Raw genomic sequence first — 15,328 nt, forward strand, 5'->3', positions numbered from 1 at the left:
CAACAAGAGAAACACCATTCTCCTTAGCCTACGGAATGGAAGCAATAATCCCATTGGAAGTTGGCCTCCCCACAATTCGAAGCGAAAATTTTGATCCAGACTTGAATGGAGAAGCCATAGCATTGGAACTCGACCTTGCAGAAGAAAGAAGAGAAAGAGCACTGGTTCACATTGCCTCATACCAACGAGAGTTAATCAGAAAATACAACAAGACAGTGCACCCAAGACAATTCAAGATCGGCGATTGGGTAATGCGCAAAGTAATGGGAAACATCTTGATACCAGGAGATGGCAAGTTAGGGCCAAACTGGGAAGGTCCTTACAAAGTGGTTGGGTTAGTAGGCAAATGGGCATACCACCTAGAAGACAAGGACGGCAAAGCAATCCCTAGGCCATGGAACACGGCCAATCTCAAGTTATTTTACTTTTAGCTTTTCTCTTTCAAACATATGTAATTTCTTTTTACCTTAATAAAACGAGCGATTATTTTCAGCATAAGTTGTTCCCTGTAAAAGTTAGTTTTAGTAAAGTTTAAGAACAGTGCAAACATTTTATTCTAAGTTAGCTGGAAAAACTAACTTAGAGGTTGGTTGGAATAAACCAACACCCCTCCTAAGCCCAGGATAACGATCCAGGCTGCAGGACGTTTGGTCGGAATAACCAAACATTTTATTCTAAGTTAGCTGGAAAAACTAACTTAGAGGTTGGTTGGAATTAACCAACACCCTTCCTAAGCCCAGGATAAGGATCCAGGCTGCAGGACGTTTGGTCGGAATAACCAAACATTTTATTCTAAGTTAGCTGGAAAAACTAACTTAGAGGTTGGCTGGAATAAACCAACACCCATCCTAAGCCCAGGATAAGGATCCAGGCTGCAGGACATTTGGTCGGAATAACCAACTCTTTGTACTCTTCAACCGAAGTAAGTGTAAGGCTGAAGAGTGGTTGGCTGGATTAAACCAACTCTTTGTACTCTTCAGCCGAAGTAAGTATAAGGCTGAAGAATGGTGGGACGGAATAACCAACTCTTTGTACTCTTCAGCCGAAGTAAGGTAAGGTTGAAGAGTGGTTGGCTGGATTAAACCAACTCTTTGCACTCTTCAGCCGAAGTAAGTATAAGGCTGAAGAGTGGTTGGCTGGATTAAACCAACTCTTTGTACTCTTCAGCCGAAGTAAGTGTAAGGCTGAAGAGTGGTTGGCTGGATTAAACCAACTCTTTGTACTCTTCAGCCGAAGTAAGTATAAGGCTGAAGAATGGTTGGTCGGAATAAACAACTCTTTGTACTCTTCAGCCGAAGTAAGGTAAGGCTGAAGAATGGTTGGTCGGAATAACCAACTCTTTGTACTCTTCAGTCGAAGTAAAGTAAGGCTGAAGAGTGGTTGGCTGGATTAAACCAACTCTTTCTACTCTTCAGCCGAAGTAAGTATAAGGCTGAAGAGTGGTTGGCTGGATTAAACCAATTCTTTATACTCTTCAGCCGAAGTAAGGGTTGGCTGGATTAAACCAACTCTTTGTACTCTTCAGCCGAAGTAAGTATAAGGCTTAAGAGTGGTTGGCTGGATTAAACCAATTCTTTATACTCTTCAGCCGAAGTAAGGGTATGGCTGGATTAAATCAACTGTGTACTCCTCAGTCGAAGTAATTATGTCGGCTAAGGAGTGGTTGGCTGGTAAACATAGTTAGTTCGACTGGCAAAACTGAGATAAAAGTTGGAAGTGAAAAGATTATGGAAAAATCATTACAAGTACAAGCGCACAAATCAACCGAAGTAAGAGTTCAAGCAAATTTTCATTCATTGAAAGGCAATTACAAAGGAGGGGCATAGCCCGGTTACAAAGAAAAAAGTACAAAATCAAGAGAAAAGATCATCAATTTCGGCATCAAACGCAGCATCGGCATCAACACGAAGACTGGTTTCAGGCGGGAGCTCGCTCTCATGGGCAGTTTCGGTCGGAACCACGGTTTCACCTGGCAATTCAATAGTCAGGTCTTCCACCGTGGGTTCCAACCGAACTGACTGGTCCGCACTGATAGCCGGAGTATCCTCAGAAGCGGAGTCTTCGTCAGAGTCTGAGCCTTCAAGAAATTGCTGTTGCATGGCATTAGCATACTCCACAAGGGAGTTCGGTATGAAGTAGGCTGGAGGGTCGAAAACCTCGGTCTGTGGATCATGACCGAGCTTCTCAACAGCTGCCCTCCAGCCGCACTTAAAGAATAGCTCCTTGGCGGCTTCGCACTGCTTGATATAAACATCTTCTGCCTTCTTGAAGCCTTGCTTTTCGGCTCCCTTTACGCTCTCCTTCAGTTGGGTTATTTCGGTATCTTTCTTCTTCTCAAGCTTCACCAACTCGCGCAGATACTTATCTTTTAGAGCGATGGCGGCCTTCTGCTTTTCTGCTTCGGCCGAACTAACCAGTCGGGCCAGTCGGCCGTTCTCAGCTTGTAGCTCGGCCATTTGCTTTCTGGCTTCTTCTAGCTCGGCCGCCTTCACTTCGGTTTCCGCCACGGCTTGCCTTGTTGTTTTCCTGAGCTCTAGCACTTTCCTATAAGTGATGTGGTTTTTTTGAATGGCCTGACAAAACAAAAACCTCCCTTGAGCCGAAGTAAAATTTGAAAAAGAGCCAAAGTAAAATTTGAAAAAATTAGAAAGAAAAACAGACGGAGCTACTTACCAGGATCATGGACTTAGTTGAAGACCGGATGGCCTTCAGTTCGGTGTTCAGTTGCTTTTGGTGGTGCTCCATATCTTTGGGGAGGCACACACTCTTGGCCAGGTTGAAGGCCAACTGGTGATCTTTGTCAGCAACAACCGAATCAGAATCTTGGATATCTCGGTCGTTGAAGGTAAGCTTTGGTGCCCAGCTGGCGGTAGTTCGGTTGGTAGGCTCCAGTTGGGGGCTCGGCGGCGGGCTCGGTGGAAGAGCAGTCTCCTTTTCATCAACCAAGCTTTGTTCAGTTTCGGTGGTCCGGGTGCGCATGGTTCGGCGGGATGAGGACGATTGTTGAGTGGGAAGGGCCACCACCGCTTCTTGGGTTTGACTTGATGGTGGTACTTCGGCCCTGTTGGTTTCGGTTAGAAGCGCCCTTACTCTGTTCTTTTTAGCCATCTCCTCTTCAGCAGTTAGTGGAATTAGTCGGATTTGTGGTAAGGTTGGATCCGGCTCTGGTGCGTCTTCAAGAAGAAAATCGGTCACTCTGGATTTTCGGCAACCACTGTATCTGTAGGTCGGCTCGAATTGGAGCAGCTTGGCCCAACTACGTTCTGGATACCGTAGTGCGGCGCGCAAAGTTGCTAGGTTTGGGTAGCTGTATAAAGAATGGAGGTGGGCAGAATCTGCGAAAGTAGACAACTGTTAGTTCGGCTGATAGATGAAAAAACCGAAATACAAAAAAGCAAGCAAGAAAACCGAAGTACATTTACCGGGCTCTCCTTTTTTCCAATTAATACGTCGGCCAGGAATCCGGGCTTGGAGATCCTCGAAGTTCCCAGACACCCAAAAGAAGTCGGCGTCATTTAAGTCTTTATCCGGTGTATGTTTTATTATCTTCTTTTGGCGACGTCGTAGTCTTAAATAGTAGACCCACCCATCTTCTTTTGAACCAATGGAATATTGGTGGAAGATTTTGGCAAGGCCAAGGTTTAGTCCGGCTTGGTGGTTCAGTTCGGCTATTCCCATTATTATATGGTATGAATTGGTGGATAGTTGGGTTGGGCATAGTCTAGTTTGCCTAAGAAACTCACAAATTAAAGGTTGGACTGGAAACCGTAGTCCGGTTTCAATAATGGATAAGAGGGTGAAGGGGACAAAGCCTTCATTGTCCCATGGAATGACATCTTTTTCGGCTAACGACAAGTGGACGTCGTCGGGTATGTTGTAGTCTTTTCTGAATTCGGCTAGGCCGCCCGGAGTGTCTACTAGATACCTATACTTCCCCATTTATGGTATAAATTATGAATAATTTAGATCGGTGCAAAAGTTGTGCTCAGTAGCTCGGTTGAGTGCACGAAGGAGTGCCTGGGCAACCTAAGTCTGCAAAGTAGAAAACAAAGGGGTTAAGCACAGATCATTGGACCGTGCTACAAATTAAAAGCAAGGTAAAAGAGCCCTACTTCGGCTTTGTGGACAGGTTCTATTTCGGTTCAGCAAAATGCTTGGTAGCTCGGTTTGAGCAGGGTTTTTATTAGCCAGACCTTGGCAAGCATCTCGGCATACTGGCTTTGGAAACAATTTTGTTAGACCGGTTCATCGTCTAGGGGCAACTTTCTGAGTTCGGTCTAAAAAACTATGAAAGTTGGTTTAGCCCCAAAGGCCTAAATCGGTTGAACTATGAGTTTTGTTACTTCGGTTGAGCCTCTAGGGGTAGCTTTCTGAGTTTGGTTCAGAAACTAAGAAAGTTGGCTTAGCCCCAAAGGCTTAGCTTGGTTGAAGACCGAGGTTCCTAGTTTAGTGAGTTCAAACTTATCTCGGTGCATTTTATCTCGGTGCATTTTTTCTAAGTTTGGTCATGTCTTGATAAGACTTACACCTAGCTCGAACAGTGTCCTAGTTCGGTTTAATGATGATTTTGAATCGAAAACCAGTGTTCTGCAGGTTATTGCATGTATTCAAGTGTTCTATGGTTAAGTTTTTTCCAGAAAAGTACAGGGCAGAGCAAAATATGTTTTTCAAAAACAAACACCAAACAAACTACAATGGATTAAACGAAAGCAGAAAAGAAGAAAAACAAAAACAAATTTGAAGCTTACCTGAGGAAGAAGATGAAGCTGGTGATGGGAACAACAGCACCAACGAAGAACACAGGGAACTCAGAAGTTGGAGAAGCAGAGGCACGGAGAGAGAAGAAGGTAAATGGTATAGGTAAATGATTCAAAGACGGAATGTTTGTTTTGTGGAAAGAGAGAGAAAGGGCGGGAACTGTTCAAAATTGCTAAATACGAAGACGACGTTGACAGCTGCCATCTGCGAATGGGAACGTGCCACGTGTATACGGAATAGAAAGCGATTCAGTTTTTTGGTGATTGAAAAGACATTGTGACCGAATAAGAGCGGCTCGGTTTAAGTTTAGCTCGGCAGGATAAGCTAAACGGTTGTAGCTCGGCTGGAAGGTTTGGGGACTATAGCTCGGCTGATGAACAGATAATCCCTATCATGCTTTGCAGATGGAATTAAGGGGCAATTGAGAGGGTAATTTTGGTGAAAATTGGGCCGAGCTGTGAGATGGGCTTTATGGCCCAACGTACGAAAGACTGGGTAAAAAGGCCGAAAAGTTACTCCGGTCCAAGAGAGATAAAGTTACTCCGGCCCAAGAAATGGAAAGTTACTCCGGTCCAAGAGAGATAAAGTTACTCCGGCACGGAAGAAATGTTAAGTTACTTCGGTCCGGGCAATTTGGAGTTAGGCCGGTCTAAGAGTTAGTCCGGTCATGACGTATTCTGGATAGATCGGTCAGAACCTTGCTATTCGGTAGCTCGGTCTAAACACACCATGGGTTGAACAGGAGAGAACCGAGATAAGGAGGAGTAAAAGGAAGAACCGAACTAAGGATAGTTCAGCCTACTCTGGCTAAGCATAGCCATTGTTATTTCGGTCATGTGGTAGTTCGACCATGGTAAAAACCATCTCATTTGGTTTAAGCAGTGAGGGGGGTGTTGAAGGATAAGCATTATCTTTCAGGAGTATGAATCCTAGGAGGACTCTGCCTGGAGAAGTAGAAGTCCTACTAGGATTATGCCACGCGAAATCTATAAAAGCTCACAAACATCACCTTGGAGGAGGTAACACACAACTTTGCTTTCTGAATACACAGAGCTTTGTCTATTTGTCAAGTTTGCTGACTTAGGCATCAGAGAGGTTTCCGGCACACACCCGCCGGCTAGCTCACGTTTGTGTTTTCAGGTGATAAAGTGACGACGTACGGAGGAGCAGACTTGGTCAACATGATTATACGAGAAGGTGTATTTCTTTCCCGTACAGGTGTTGACGAGAAATAACTATGGTTATAGAACATGTCTTTTGGATTTCTTTTGTTTTTTGGAGTTTAGGGTTGATACTAGTTTATTTATTTATGATTTTAATATTTTGACAGTTTGGCATTGTGAGTTACTTTCTAACTTTATATTATTTAAGTTGTTTTGACTATTTTTTTCTACTTTAATGTTGGAGGTATTGAATAGTCATAAATTTATGATGGATAATTTGATTGGCGTTTGTTAATTTTTTTTTATTTTTTATCTCTTGTATTTTTTGAATATTGAAATTTATTTAAATCTTATGGTGACGAGAACATTTCATTTAGTTGTCCAAATTTTAAGACATGACATTTTTATTCATTTACCTCTCTAAATAATAATAATAATAATAATAATGACAAAATCAGAAGGAAAAAAGGATTCTAAACACTAAAAAAAATAAACAATTTATCAATTTTAGAAAAAGTGAAAGACAATTTTGGAAAGAAAAAAAAATGACGAAGTATAAACAAGACAAAACTAGAGGCATACAATAAGACGTTCACGGTGGGACTCGAACCCACAATCTCCCGCTCCGGAGGCGAGCGCCTTATCCATTAGGCCACGCGAACACCTTGCTCTAGATGTTCCAAACGTAACTATACTCACTAATAGATTTTACGCACTCAATTTTCAGGGTTTCATCCGAAACCCATTATCGAACTCCCAAAACCCCCCATTCATTGCACTGTATCTCTCTCTCTCTCTCTCTCACACACACACACACACACACACACACACACACACACACACACACACAGAGGAGTCAAGACAATGGCTTTGGCAATCTCTAACGTCCTTCAATGTCCCAACTCTCAGTTTTCTCGGAAGAATTTCTCTCTCAAAGGTTCTGTTTCAAGCTTCTCCTCATCGGTTGTCAGGTAATTTTCTCGGAAGACCCAGAAAAAAGAAATTTTGTAATGATTTGAAGAAAATGTTATTATAATCTTTTATTGTTAGAAGTCTCACTTTGGAAATAATGTGAGTTATGTAGTAGTTACTCTTAGCTGAATTGAGATTTTTATTTTCAGAGAACTTAAAAAAGTTTATGGTGTATATTTTCTCAGCAACCAAACATTGAACACATGTACTTAAAATTCAAAGATTATGGTGTATGAGTTCATATAGAGCACCCAGGGGAAGCAACCCAGTATGTAGAAACTATGCATAAAAATCCTATTCAAAGGCTTCTACAAAATTTAAAATTTGGATGAGGGATGAAGAAGCAAACCCTGAAAACCAAATGACTCTTCAATCTAAAAGTAAGTTATTTGCTAACAAAATTCTTCTAATTTTTTCAACCCACCCAGACCACACCAACTAGATCACAACCATTGGAACCAATTGCCAAGCTCTCTTCGTACTACTTCTCTACCCCAGTGTTTTTTAAGGCGAAAAGCGAACCGAGGCGACAAGCTCTCCTAACGCCTAAGCGCGAGGCGACGAGGCGAGGCGAGGCGAGGCGAGGGCTTCATCGAATCGAGGTGACCAAAAACGATATTTTTTTTAAAATAAATAGTATAGACAAAAATATAAATATTTTCAAGAACCATCATGCATTTATCATTCCAAATACTAAATATCCATAAACAACAGAAAATATCCAACCAAGACAAATACAATCCAACAATCCAAAGGTTCAAAAAATCATCTTCAACATCAAGCAAATGAACTTCTTCTTCATTATCATTGGCTTCATCATATCCCTCCGCATCTTCTTCCTCTCCCCCATCTGAAATTGACTCTTCCTCATCAATAAGTTGTAATCTAGGTCTAGCTGCTGATTTTGAAGTTGAACGACCCCTTTCTATTGCCCTTGTTGATCTAGTTCTTTGACTACTTTCCTCAACTCCAACAGCTCTAGCAACATCATCCCATGTCAAAGTATCATTCTCAAAGACAAGTTCCTCCTCCATCCTCCCAACCAACCACTCGTTATTTTCATCAATATCTGTCAAAGCGATGGGATCAATTGTATCACGAGAATTGTATCGACGTCTCAATGCTCTATTATACTTTACAAATACCAAGTCATTCAGAAGTTTTTGAGCTGACCTATTTCTCTTTTTGGTATGAATCTGCAAAAATTCAAACCAAATAAAAATATTCAAATTTTTATCTAGGTATTAATAAATTTATAGGTATTCATATTCACTACATTTAAAAATACGTACTCACATGTTTAAACACACTCCAATTCCGCTTACATCCAGATGAACTACAAGTTAGACTAAGAATTTTGATGACAAATGTTTGCAAATGTGGCGTTTCAGAACCATATGCACTCCACCAATCAGCTGTTGATTATAACTAATTAATTAGAAAAAATATTTAAAATATAAAAAAACTAACTAAAATTACTCAAGTATAAAATATAGATCACCTGGTGCCCTTGTAGTTCTTTGTCTAATGGCCAAAGCCATCCCAAAGAGACCTTCAGCTTTCTTATAGGTAGTTAACTCTATGCAAACTTTATCTTGTGTCTCATTACTTGGGACCAACCTTTGTATGCATTTATACAGGCCTGACATGACTTCCTTATCTTTCTCAATATTTGATTTTGCGTAAAAATACTCTGGGTTTAAATAATACCCAGCTGCATGCAAAGGCCTATGCAATTGAACATTCCATCTATTGTCAATTATTTCAAAAAACTCCTTGTACTTCTCTTCATTTCCATTAAATGATTTTGTAATGGCTTCTTTAGCCCTATCCATTGCCTCATAAATATATCTCATGGGAGGCTTTCTCTCACCATCAACCAATCGCAACACACGAACAAGAGGACTTGATATTTTGGGGGCATAAAGAACAGTGTTCTAAAAAGAAGGCATTAATATGACTTGTGCTGTCTTTTTACCCTATGGTTCCTTCGCCCATTTGCTTGTGGTCCATTTCTCTGAAGTGAACATCTTCTTCAAGTTAGTTTGTTGTTGATGAATCCTTGATAAAGTTAGAAAAGCAGTTGCAAATCGAGTTTTTGCTGGCTTGATCAAATCCTTGCACTGGGTAAATTGCCTCATCATATTCAACAAACCAGAGCGGTTCACAATATAACCATGCACCGCAATTGCCTTTTCAAATGTCTTGTTAAAGTTGGGAATTTTGAAAATGTCCTCCAACATCAAGTCCAAGCAATGAGCTGCACATGGTGTCCAATACAAATGTGGCCGCTTTGCCTCCAAAAGCTTCCCTATTACGAGTTTAAAAAAAAAAAAAAAGATCCCTATATGAGAATTGTATATTCATATTGTAAGTAAGTACTAAGTAAATGTATACTACTAAGTTACTAACCGGCCAACACATTTGTTGAGGCACTATTTGTAACAACTTGAACCACGTTGGCTTCACCAATACACTCCACAAAGTTGTCAAGCAATTCAAACATCTTATTTGCATCCGTGGATAAGTTAGAAGCATCAACGGATTCAATAAACATTGATCCTCTTGGGCAATTAACCAAAAAATTAATTAATGCCTTGTTTCTTTTGTCCTTCCACCCATCAGCCATGAAAGAGCATCCATATGTTACCCACTCTTTTTTATGATCCTTCATGGTCTTATTAGTGTGGTCTACCTCTTTCTGCAAATAAGGAATCCGCACCTCATGGTAACTTGGTGGTTTCATGCCAGGACCATATTGCCCAAAAGCTTCAACCATTGGCCCAAAACTATTGTAGTTCACAACATTGAAAGGTATACCCGTATCATACATCCACCTTGAAAACCAAACAAGAGCCCGATCTCTCAACACCTTCTTGCTAGGATCATTATCATCAATTCTTATTTGCTTCCCCTTGGCTCTAGGATTTTGCACCGCAACTTCCAAATCAGGGGTGAAGTACACATCCATGGGTCCCTTTTGCTTTGGTTGTTTGGAAGCAACAGATTTAGAGGAGCTACTTCCTTGTTGTCGATGGGTAGAACCTTGTGTAGGAACATGCCTTTTACCATGTTGATTTATCTCAAGAATTTCATCATCATCATCTTCATCATTATCCATCTCATCAAAATCAGGAACCATCCTCAATTGGACCTTTGATTGACTTTTTTGAGACATAGTCTTTAATCTCATCTTTGACATGAGATGGACATTTTTTACAAGCAACAACATTTTTATAACCACCAGCAAGATGTTACTTGACTCGGTAAACACCGACATTCATTTCTTTGTCACAAAAGTTGCAAATGAACTCTGAAAGGTTTTGGGGATTTACCATCTGTGCATATTGCCATGCCGGATCTTTTTTACTTTCACTCGACTTCGACATCTAATTCTAACCAACCAAGCAATTCAATGTTACGAAACGAAGAAACAATTTAAATGCAAACAAATAAACAGTTTCGGCATAAAAAAATTAAAGAACAACATATTTTTAGCAACAAAATAATTGAAATTTTTTCAGTAAATAATTAAAATTTTTCAGCAAAATTAATTGAAATTTTTTCATTAAATAATTGAAAATTTTCAGCAAAATAATTGAAATTTTTTCAGTAAATAATTGAAATTTTTCAGCAAAATTAATTGAAATTTTTTTAGCAAAATAATTATATAATTAACACAGAAAAATAATTGTAAAATAACACAAAAAAACAATTAAAAAAAAGAAAGAAGACAAGGAGAGAAAAAAATTAACAGAGTAGAGTTAACAAAATAATTAACAGAACCAGGAGAGAGAGAGAGAGAGAGAGAGAGAGAGAGAGAGAGAAAGGAAGGAAGAAGAGAGTATAATTTTTCAAAGCAACAGAGTATAATTTTTCAAAGCAACAGAGTAAAAAAAAAATTAAAAAAAAAAAAGGTCTGCCTACAGAAACAGAGTATAATTTTTCAAATCAGAGTCGAAAAAAAAAAGATGAAGAAAGGAAGAAGAGACGGAAAGAAGAAGAAGAAAAGAAGACGAAGACGAAGACACATCAGCAGGAGAAGAAAGGAAGAAGAAGAAGAAGAAAGGAAGGTACTCATCTTTGATAATTGACTGAAACGATGTCCGAAGAAGGAAGAAGCAGCTGCAGGTAGCAGTCAGGTCGTTCGAAGCAAATGCCGACTGAGAGGAAGTCGACTTAGGGTTTCGACTTCATATTTAGTAGAAAGCAATTATAAAGTGCATCACATGTCCACAAATAGCACAAAAGTCATCCAAATGAAGGGCCCAGATCTTTCGAACTGAAATCAGACCAAAATTGGTGATGCGTCGCTTCGAATCGCCTCTCGCTTTGTCACCTAAGCCTCGCTTCATGCGCTTCGACTTCGTCTCACCATTTCGCCTCGCCTCAATGAGTATGAAAAGCTTCATTGTCGCCTCGCCTCGCTTAGCGCTTAGGTGAGCGCATAGTCACGCCTCTGAGAGCATCTCCAAGGGAATAGTTAAACAAGGCTTGTTAGGCATTTTGGCTAATGTAAGTCTAATTTTGAGATCCAATGGGCTAGCTATTTTACTATCCTATTTTTTTGGTGGCTGCAATTGAAGAGCCCCAGAGGCTCTCCAAACAATTATATATGTATATATTTTAGATTTTTGTATATTTATGTCTTGGATTTGAGATTTTATATATTATATATGTGTGTGTGTGTATATATGTAGCAATTTTATATTTTTTTTTGAATGGCATGTAGCAATTTTTATATGTTCTTTCAATTCTGTTTGATGAATTATGGAATAACTTATTTTGTATTTTGTATTTTTTTTTCTCTTCATTCTACAGGTTTTGTATATTTGTATGGGCAAATTTATTATTATTGCAAATTTATATTAGAAAAATATCAACAATTAGTATTTTTTTATTTTAAAAATTAATTAAGTTAGTTTTAATAATTAGCTAAAATAAAGAGTGTGGTTGGAGAATACAATAGCTAAAGTAATTAGGTAAAATAAAGAGTGTACTTTTTTTGTACTTTAACTAGTGAAAAGTAGAGAGTGTGGTTGGAGTTGCTCTGATAACACTGCTCTACCCTAGTTGTTATGCCGGAAGAAATCAACTCCGCCACCAAGGGAACACCCACTACACACCAAACAAAGAAAAAAGGCGGACCACAACTCTGTCGCCATTCACAATGAATGAGAGGGTGATTCACTGACTCTCCGTCTTTTTATGGTAAGAATCATGTGTCCAACACCATAAGAATTTTACCATGTGTCCCACAGACAAAGAAAGCCATTTTAGGTGGAGCTTAGAATCCCACTTCCCTTTCCACAACTAAAGAAGCTTCCTATGACGTTTAATGACATCATAAAAAAGATTTAATGCTAAAATTGTCGGTCATTCAGTTCGCGCCTCAAAGCAATGTCACAGCAAAAGATATGGTCACCGTTCAAAATTAGCTAATCTTTAACCATAGCTTCCCTATTAAGTGCAAGCTGTGCCACAATTGGAAATGTTTCCTCCATCCTACCGATACTACACCATCTATAGCTCCAAAATTTCACTCCTTCCCTGTACCCCATACCACACCATCTATATGTTACATAGAACTCGTGTACTTACAATTCAAAAGATTTTGGTGCATAAGTTCATGTCATGTAAACTTCATGTTTTATGAAGAAACAAATATGTAACACATGAATATATTTGTTCTCTCTCTCTCTCTCTCTCTCTCTCACACACACACACACACACACACACACACACACACATGCAAACAATATCTATATGTGTGTACCTAGCTTCATATATTAATACATTACTAGACATACAAAGGCATGTAGGTGCATATATGTGGATGCAAATGTGATTGCTGGAGCGGCCTGGGTGCATCAGTGTAAAACCCAGTTGGATCATTAGACTGCTACATGGCAAGCCTTAGAAGCAATTAAATAGGCTCTGGCAATGATAAGAAGGAAAAAGAAAACTCCAATGTGGGAAAGCAAAAAGAGGCTCAGGATTGGTTTTCATAGAATAACGAAAGGAACAGGCTGAAAGCAGAGTGCTGAAACCATAGTTTGCTTCAGGCTTAGGCCTTTTTTGAGTGTTTCTTAAGCCTTTTGTTTTATTTGTTCCTTTCCGTTATCCTTTATTTTTTTGATATTTTGTTTCTGATTACCAGCTGGAGAATTGAAGAATTTTTTTTATGGTTTGTAAAATAAAATTAAAAAAACTCAGGACCATTTTTATTGGACTGAATAGACCCATAGATATATCTTTCCAGAGTTTAAAACATTAATTTTGTTTCAGGATTTTGAATCATAATTCATAAACATGTGGTAAAAAGAATGAAAGTTTCAGGCTATGCTTTGTTTAGGTCATTACTTTGGAAGGATAGCCCTTTAGTCTGTTTTTTCTATTTTACTCCATCATCAATTATTTACATCACGAGGATATTGGATATGCCAGGTTTCGTAGAACATCTCCACAGGATAAAAGGGTGATTTGTGCTTCTTCATCGGCAGCAGGAAGTTCAGGTTCAGACAGTGACTTTAACCCATATCAGGTAGTTTCGGCTAGCACCCTGTTCGCTCTCTAGAAGTGACAATTGACTGAAGTATGAGCAATTCGTTATTTCTTTTTGATTGGTCATATGAACTTTTCACCTCCCAACCCCCTCCTTTTTCTTTTTCTCAAACTCAACTCAACTCAAGAAGCCTTTATCCTAGTTACTTGTGGTTGGGTCTCCTTTTTCTATTTCTCTGTTTTTCATGTTACTTATTCTTCTAGGTGCTTGGCGTAAGCCCCATTGAAGGATTTGATGTGATCAAAGCAGCATATACAAGAAAACACAAGGATGCAGAGAGGAGAGGTGATGAAGTGACTGCCGCCCAAGTAGGCTATTAGGCTATTATTGTTCTTTTCTTGTGAAATTCTCTTGTTTGTAATAAAAAAAAATTTGGGGGGGTGAAAATGAGTATATGTAATTACTTTGGGGATTTGTGCCTTTTAAATGTATTGTTTCCAGTTAGAAAAGGCGTATGACAAAGTCATGATGGCACAGTTGACAAACCGAAAGAAAGGTGTGACATTTGGTTCATTTAAGGTATATTTTACTGATCTTTGTTTGGCTTGCTTCAAGTTTCTCACCTTTTTTGAGGGATAAAACCTCAAGTTCCATATTTCTTGAGGCACTAATGCTGAGAACGAAGGCCTGTGTAGATTTTGTTGGTTTTTGTGGATTAGTTTTTTACTCTGGTTTTGCTTTATGTGGATTTTGCCTATTTTTGTGGGTATTGACTTCTCTTTTTGCTGGTTTGTGTGGATTTTGCTCTGGTTTTGATTTTTGTTGTGGTGGTGGGGGAAGAGAGACTGTGGTGGTGTGTGGTGGTGGAGGGGGGAAGAGGATGGGGGTGGTGGTGCTGTGTGTTGTGTGGTAGTGGCTCTGTGGCTGTAAAGTGTTGTTGCCATGTGATGGTGATGAATGAGAAAAGAGAAAAATGAGGGGAAAAAATAATAAAGAGGCATAAGTGAGAGAGACCCATAAAATTGGGCTAGGTTTAAGGATTGGGTAGAGCAAGGTAAAAAAAGTAATTTCAATAGGGTAAAGAAGGTTAAAAATATAATTTTACATTGTCCGTTAGTTCTGTTAACTTGACCATTATTTGAGGGGAGGTCATTGTAATTATGCCAAAAGTGAGGGGCTAGATGTAATTTCACCAAGCCTTAGGGGACGTCAGTGTAATTTACCCTTTTATGTTGTCTAATAAGTATGCTTGCAGTCAGCTTTGAGCACTTCATCTCATGTTTCATTTCAATTTATAACCCAACAGTGTGGCCTAGAGAAGCTTTGTTCAGAAAACTTGTGCTTAAGTTGTATCACCTCTTTTGCCTGGGGGAAATTCTCAAATCAATACACTGCTTGCATACTTGAATGCTTTTCCAATATGCTTGATGTCTGTTGCTTAATTCTGTAATTTTGTTTTATCATTCATCTCTCCCTTTTCTTAAATTCTTATAACATTCTTACATGCTTATAATTTTGTTATTCAGGTTTCAAAGGATATTAAGTATGCTGATAAGCAGCCAGTATTACCATGGGGGCCAAGGTCTGTCTTTGCATTTGAAAATAGTGCCATTGCAAACCCTTTTTATCTGTCCGTTTCTCATTTTTTACCAATTTATCACTGTTGGCTGTATCCGAACTCCAGAAGTAATAAAACTACTTCAGCAATGCAACCATATCTATGGGCTATGACAGATGAGTCTTGGCCTCTTCGACACTGATGGACATGTCTGCAAATATCTAACAAATTTGTGGAGATGTCTTTTCCTTTAGTTTATTTTTGGGAAAAAAAAAAAAGAAAAGAAGAAGAAGAAGAAGAAGAAGAAGAAGCAGCAAAAGTGGACGAGTCGACAATCTTGGCACATGTATAACATGCCATTGATGCTGGGAA

At 39.2% G+C, this 15,328-nt stretch overlaps 1 protein-coding gene and 1 non-coding gene across 4 annotated transcripts; one reads left to right on the plus strand and one right to left on the minus strand.

The window, feature by feature from the left end:
• Positions 1-6,510: 6,510 nt before the first annotated feature.
• Positions 6,511-6,583, minus strand: TRNAR-CCG (transfer RNA arginine (anticodon CCG)). The gene has a single exon. It is a non-coding gene; the product is annotated as a tRNA-Arg (tRNA).
• A 19-nt stretch (positions 6,584-6,602) lies between these two features.
• LOC145814640 (protein CHLOROPLAST J-LIKE DOMAIN 1, chloroplastic-like) lies at positions 6,603-15,239 on the plus strand. Of its 3 annotated transcripts, none has more exons than XM_082911615.1 (6): positions 6,603-6,719; positions 6,754-6,892; positions 13,341-13,437; positions 13,662-13,766; positions 13,900-13,977; positions 14,925-15,239. In XM_082911615.1, exons 2-6 carry the CDS (start codon positions 6,786-6,788, stop codon positions 15,156-15,158), a joined length of 621 nt encoding a protein of 206 aa, XP_082767741.1. In that variant the 5' UTR covers positions 6,603-6,719; positions 6,754-6,785; the 3' UTR covers positions 15,159-15,239. The 3 variants fall into 3 exon arrangements, with proteins under 3 accessions (XP_082767741.1, XP_082767740.1, XP_082767739.1); XM_082911614.1 differs by having other exon boundaries at positions 6,606-6,719; positions 6,750-6,892; XM_082911613.1 differs by having other exon boundaries at positions 6,659-6,892.
• Positions 15,240-15,328: the final 89 nt, after the last annotated feature.

The sequence above is a fragment of the Camellia sinensis genome, unplaced genomic scaffold (assembly GCF_055761805.1).
Source record: "Camellia sinensis isolate YWXY unplaced genomic scaffold, ASM5576180v1 Unanchor12, whole genome shotgun sequence".
NCBI lineage: Eukaryota > Viridiplantae > Streptophyta > Magnoliopsida > Ericales > Theaceae > Camellia > Camellia sinensis.

What these genes read in the sequence shown, in the direction of transcription:
- LOC145814640 (XM_082911615.1), top strand. Translation starts at nt 6,786, where the DNA reads ATGGCTTTGGCAATCTCTAACGTCCTTCAATGTCCCAACTCTCAGTTT. An exon ending in GTGACTTTAACCCATATCAG is followed by an intron (nt 13,438 to 13,661) that starts GTAGTTTCGGCT and finishes TTATTCTTCTAG; the next exon opens with GTGCTTGGCGTAAGCCCCAT. An exon ending in TGACATTTGGTTCATTTAAG is followed by an intron (nt 13,978 to 14,924) that starts GTATATTTTACT and finishes TTTGTTATTCAG; the next exon opens with GTTTCAAAGGATATTAAGTA.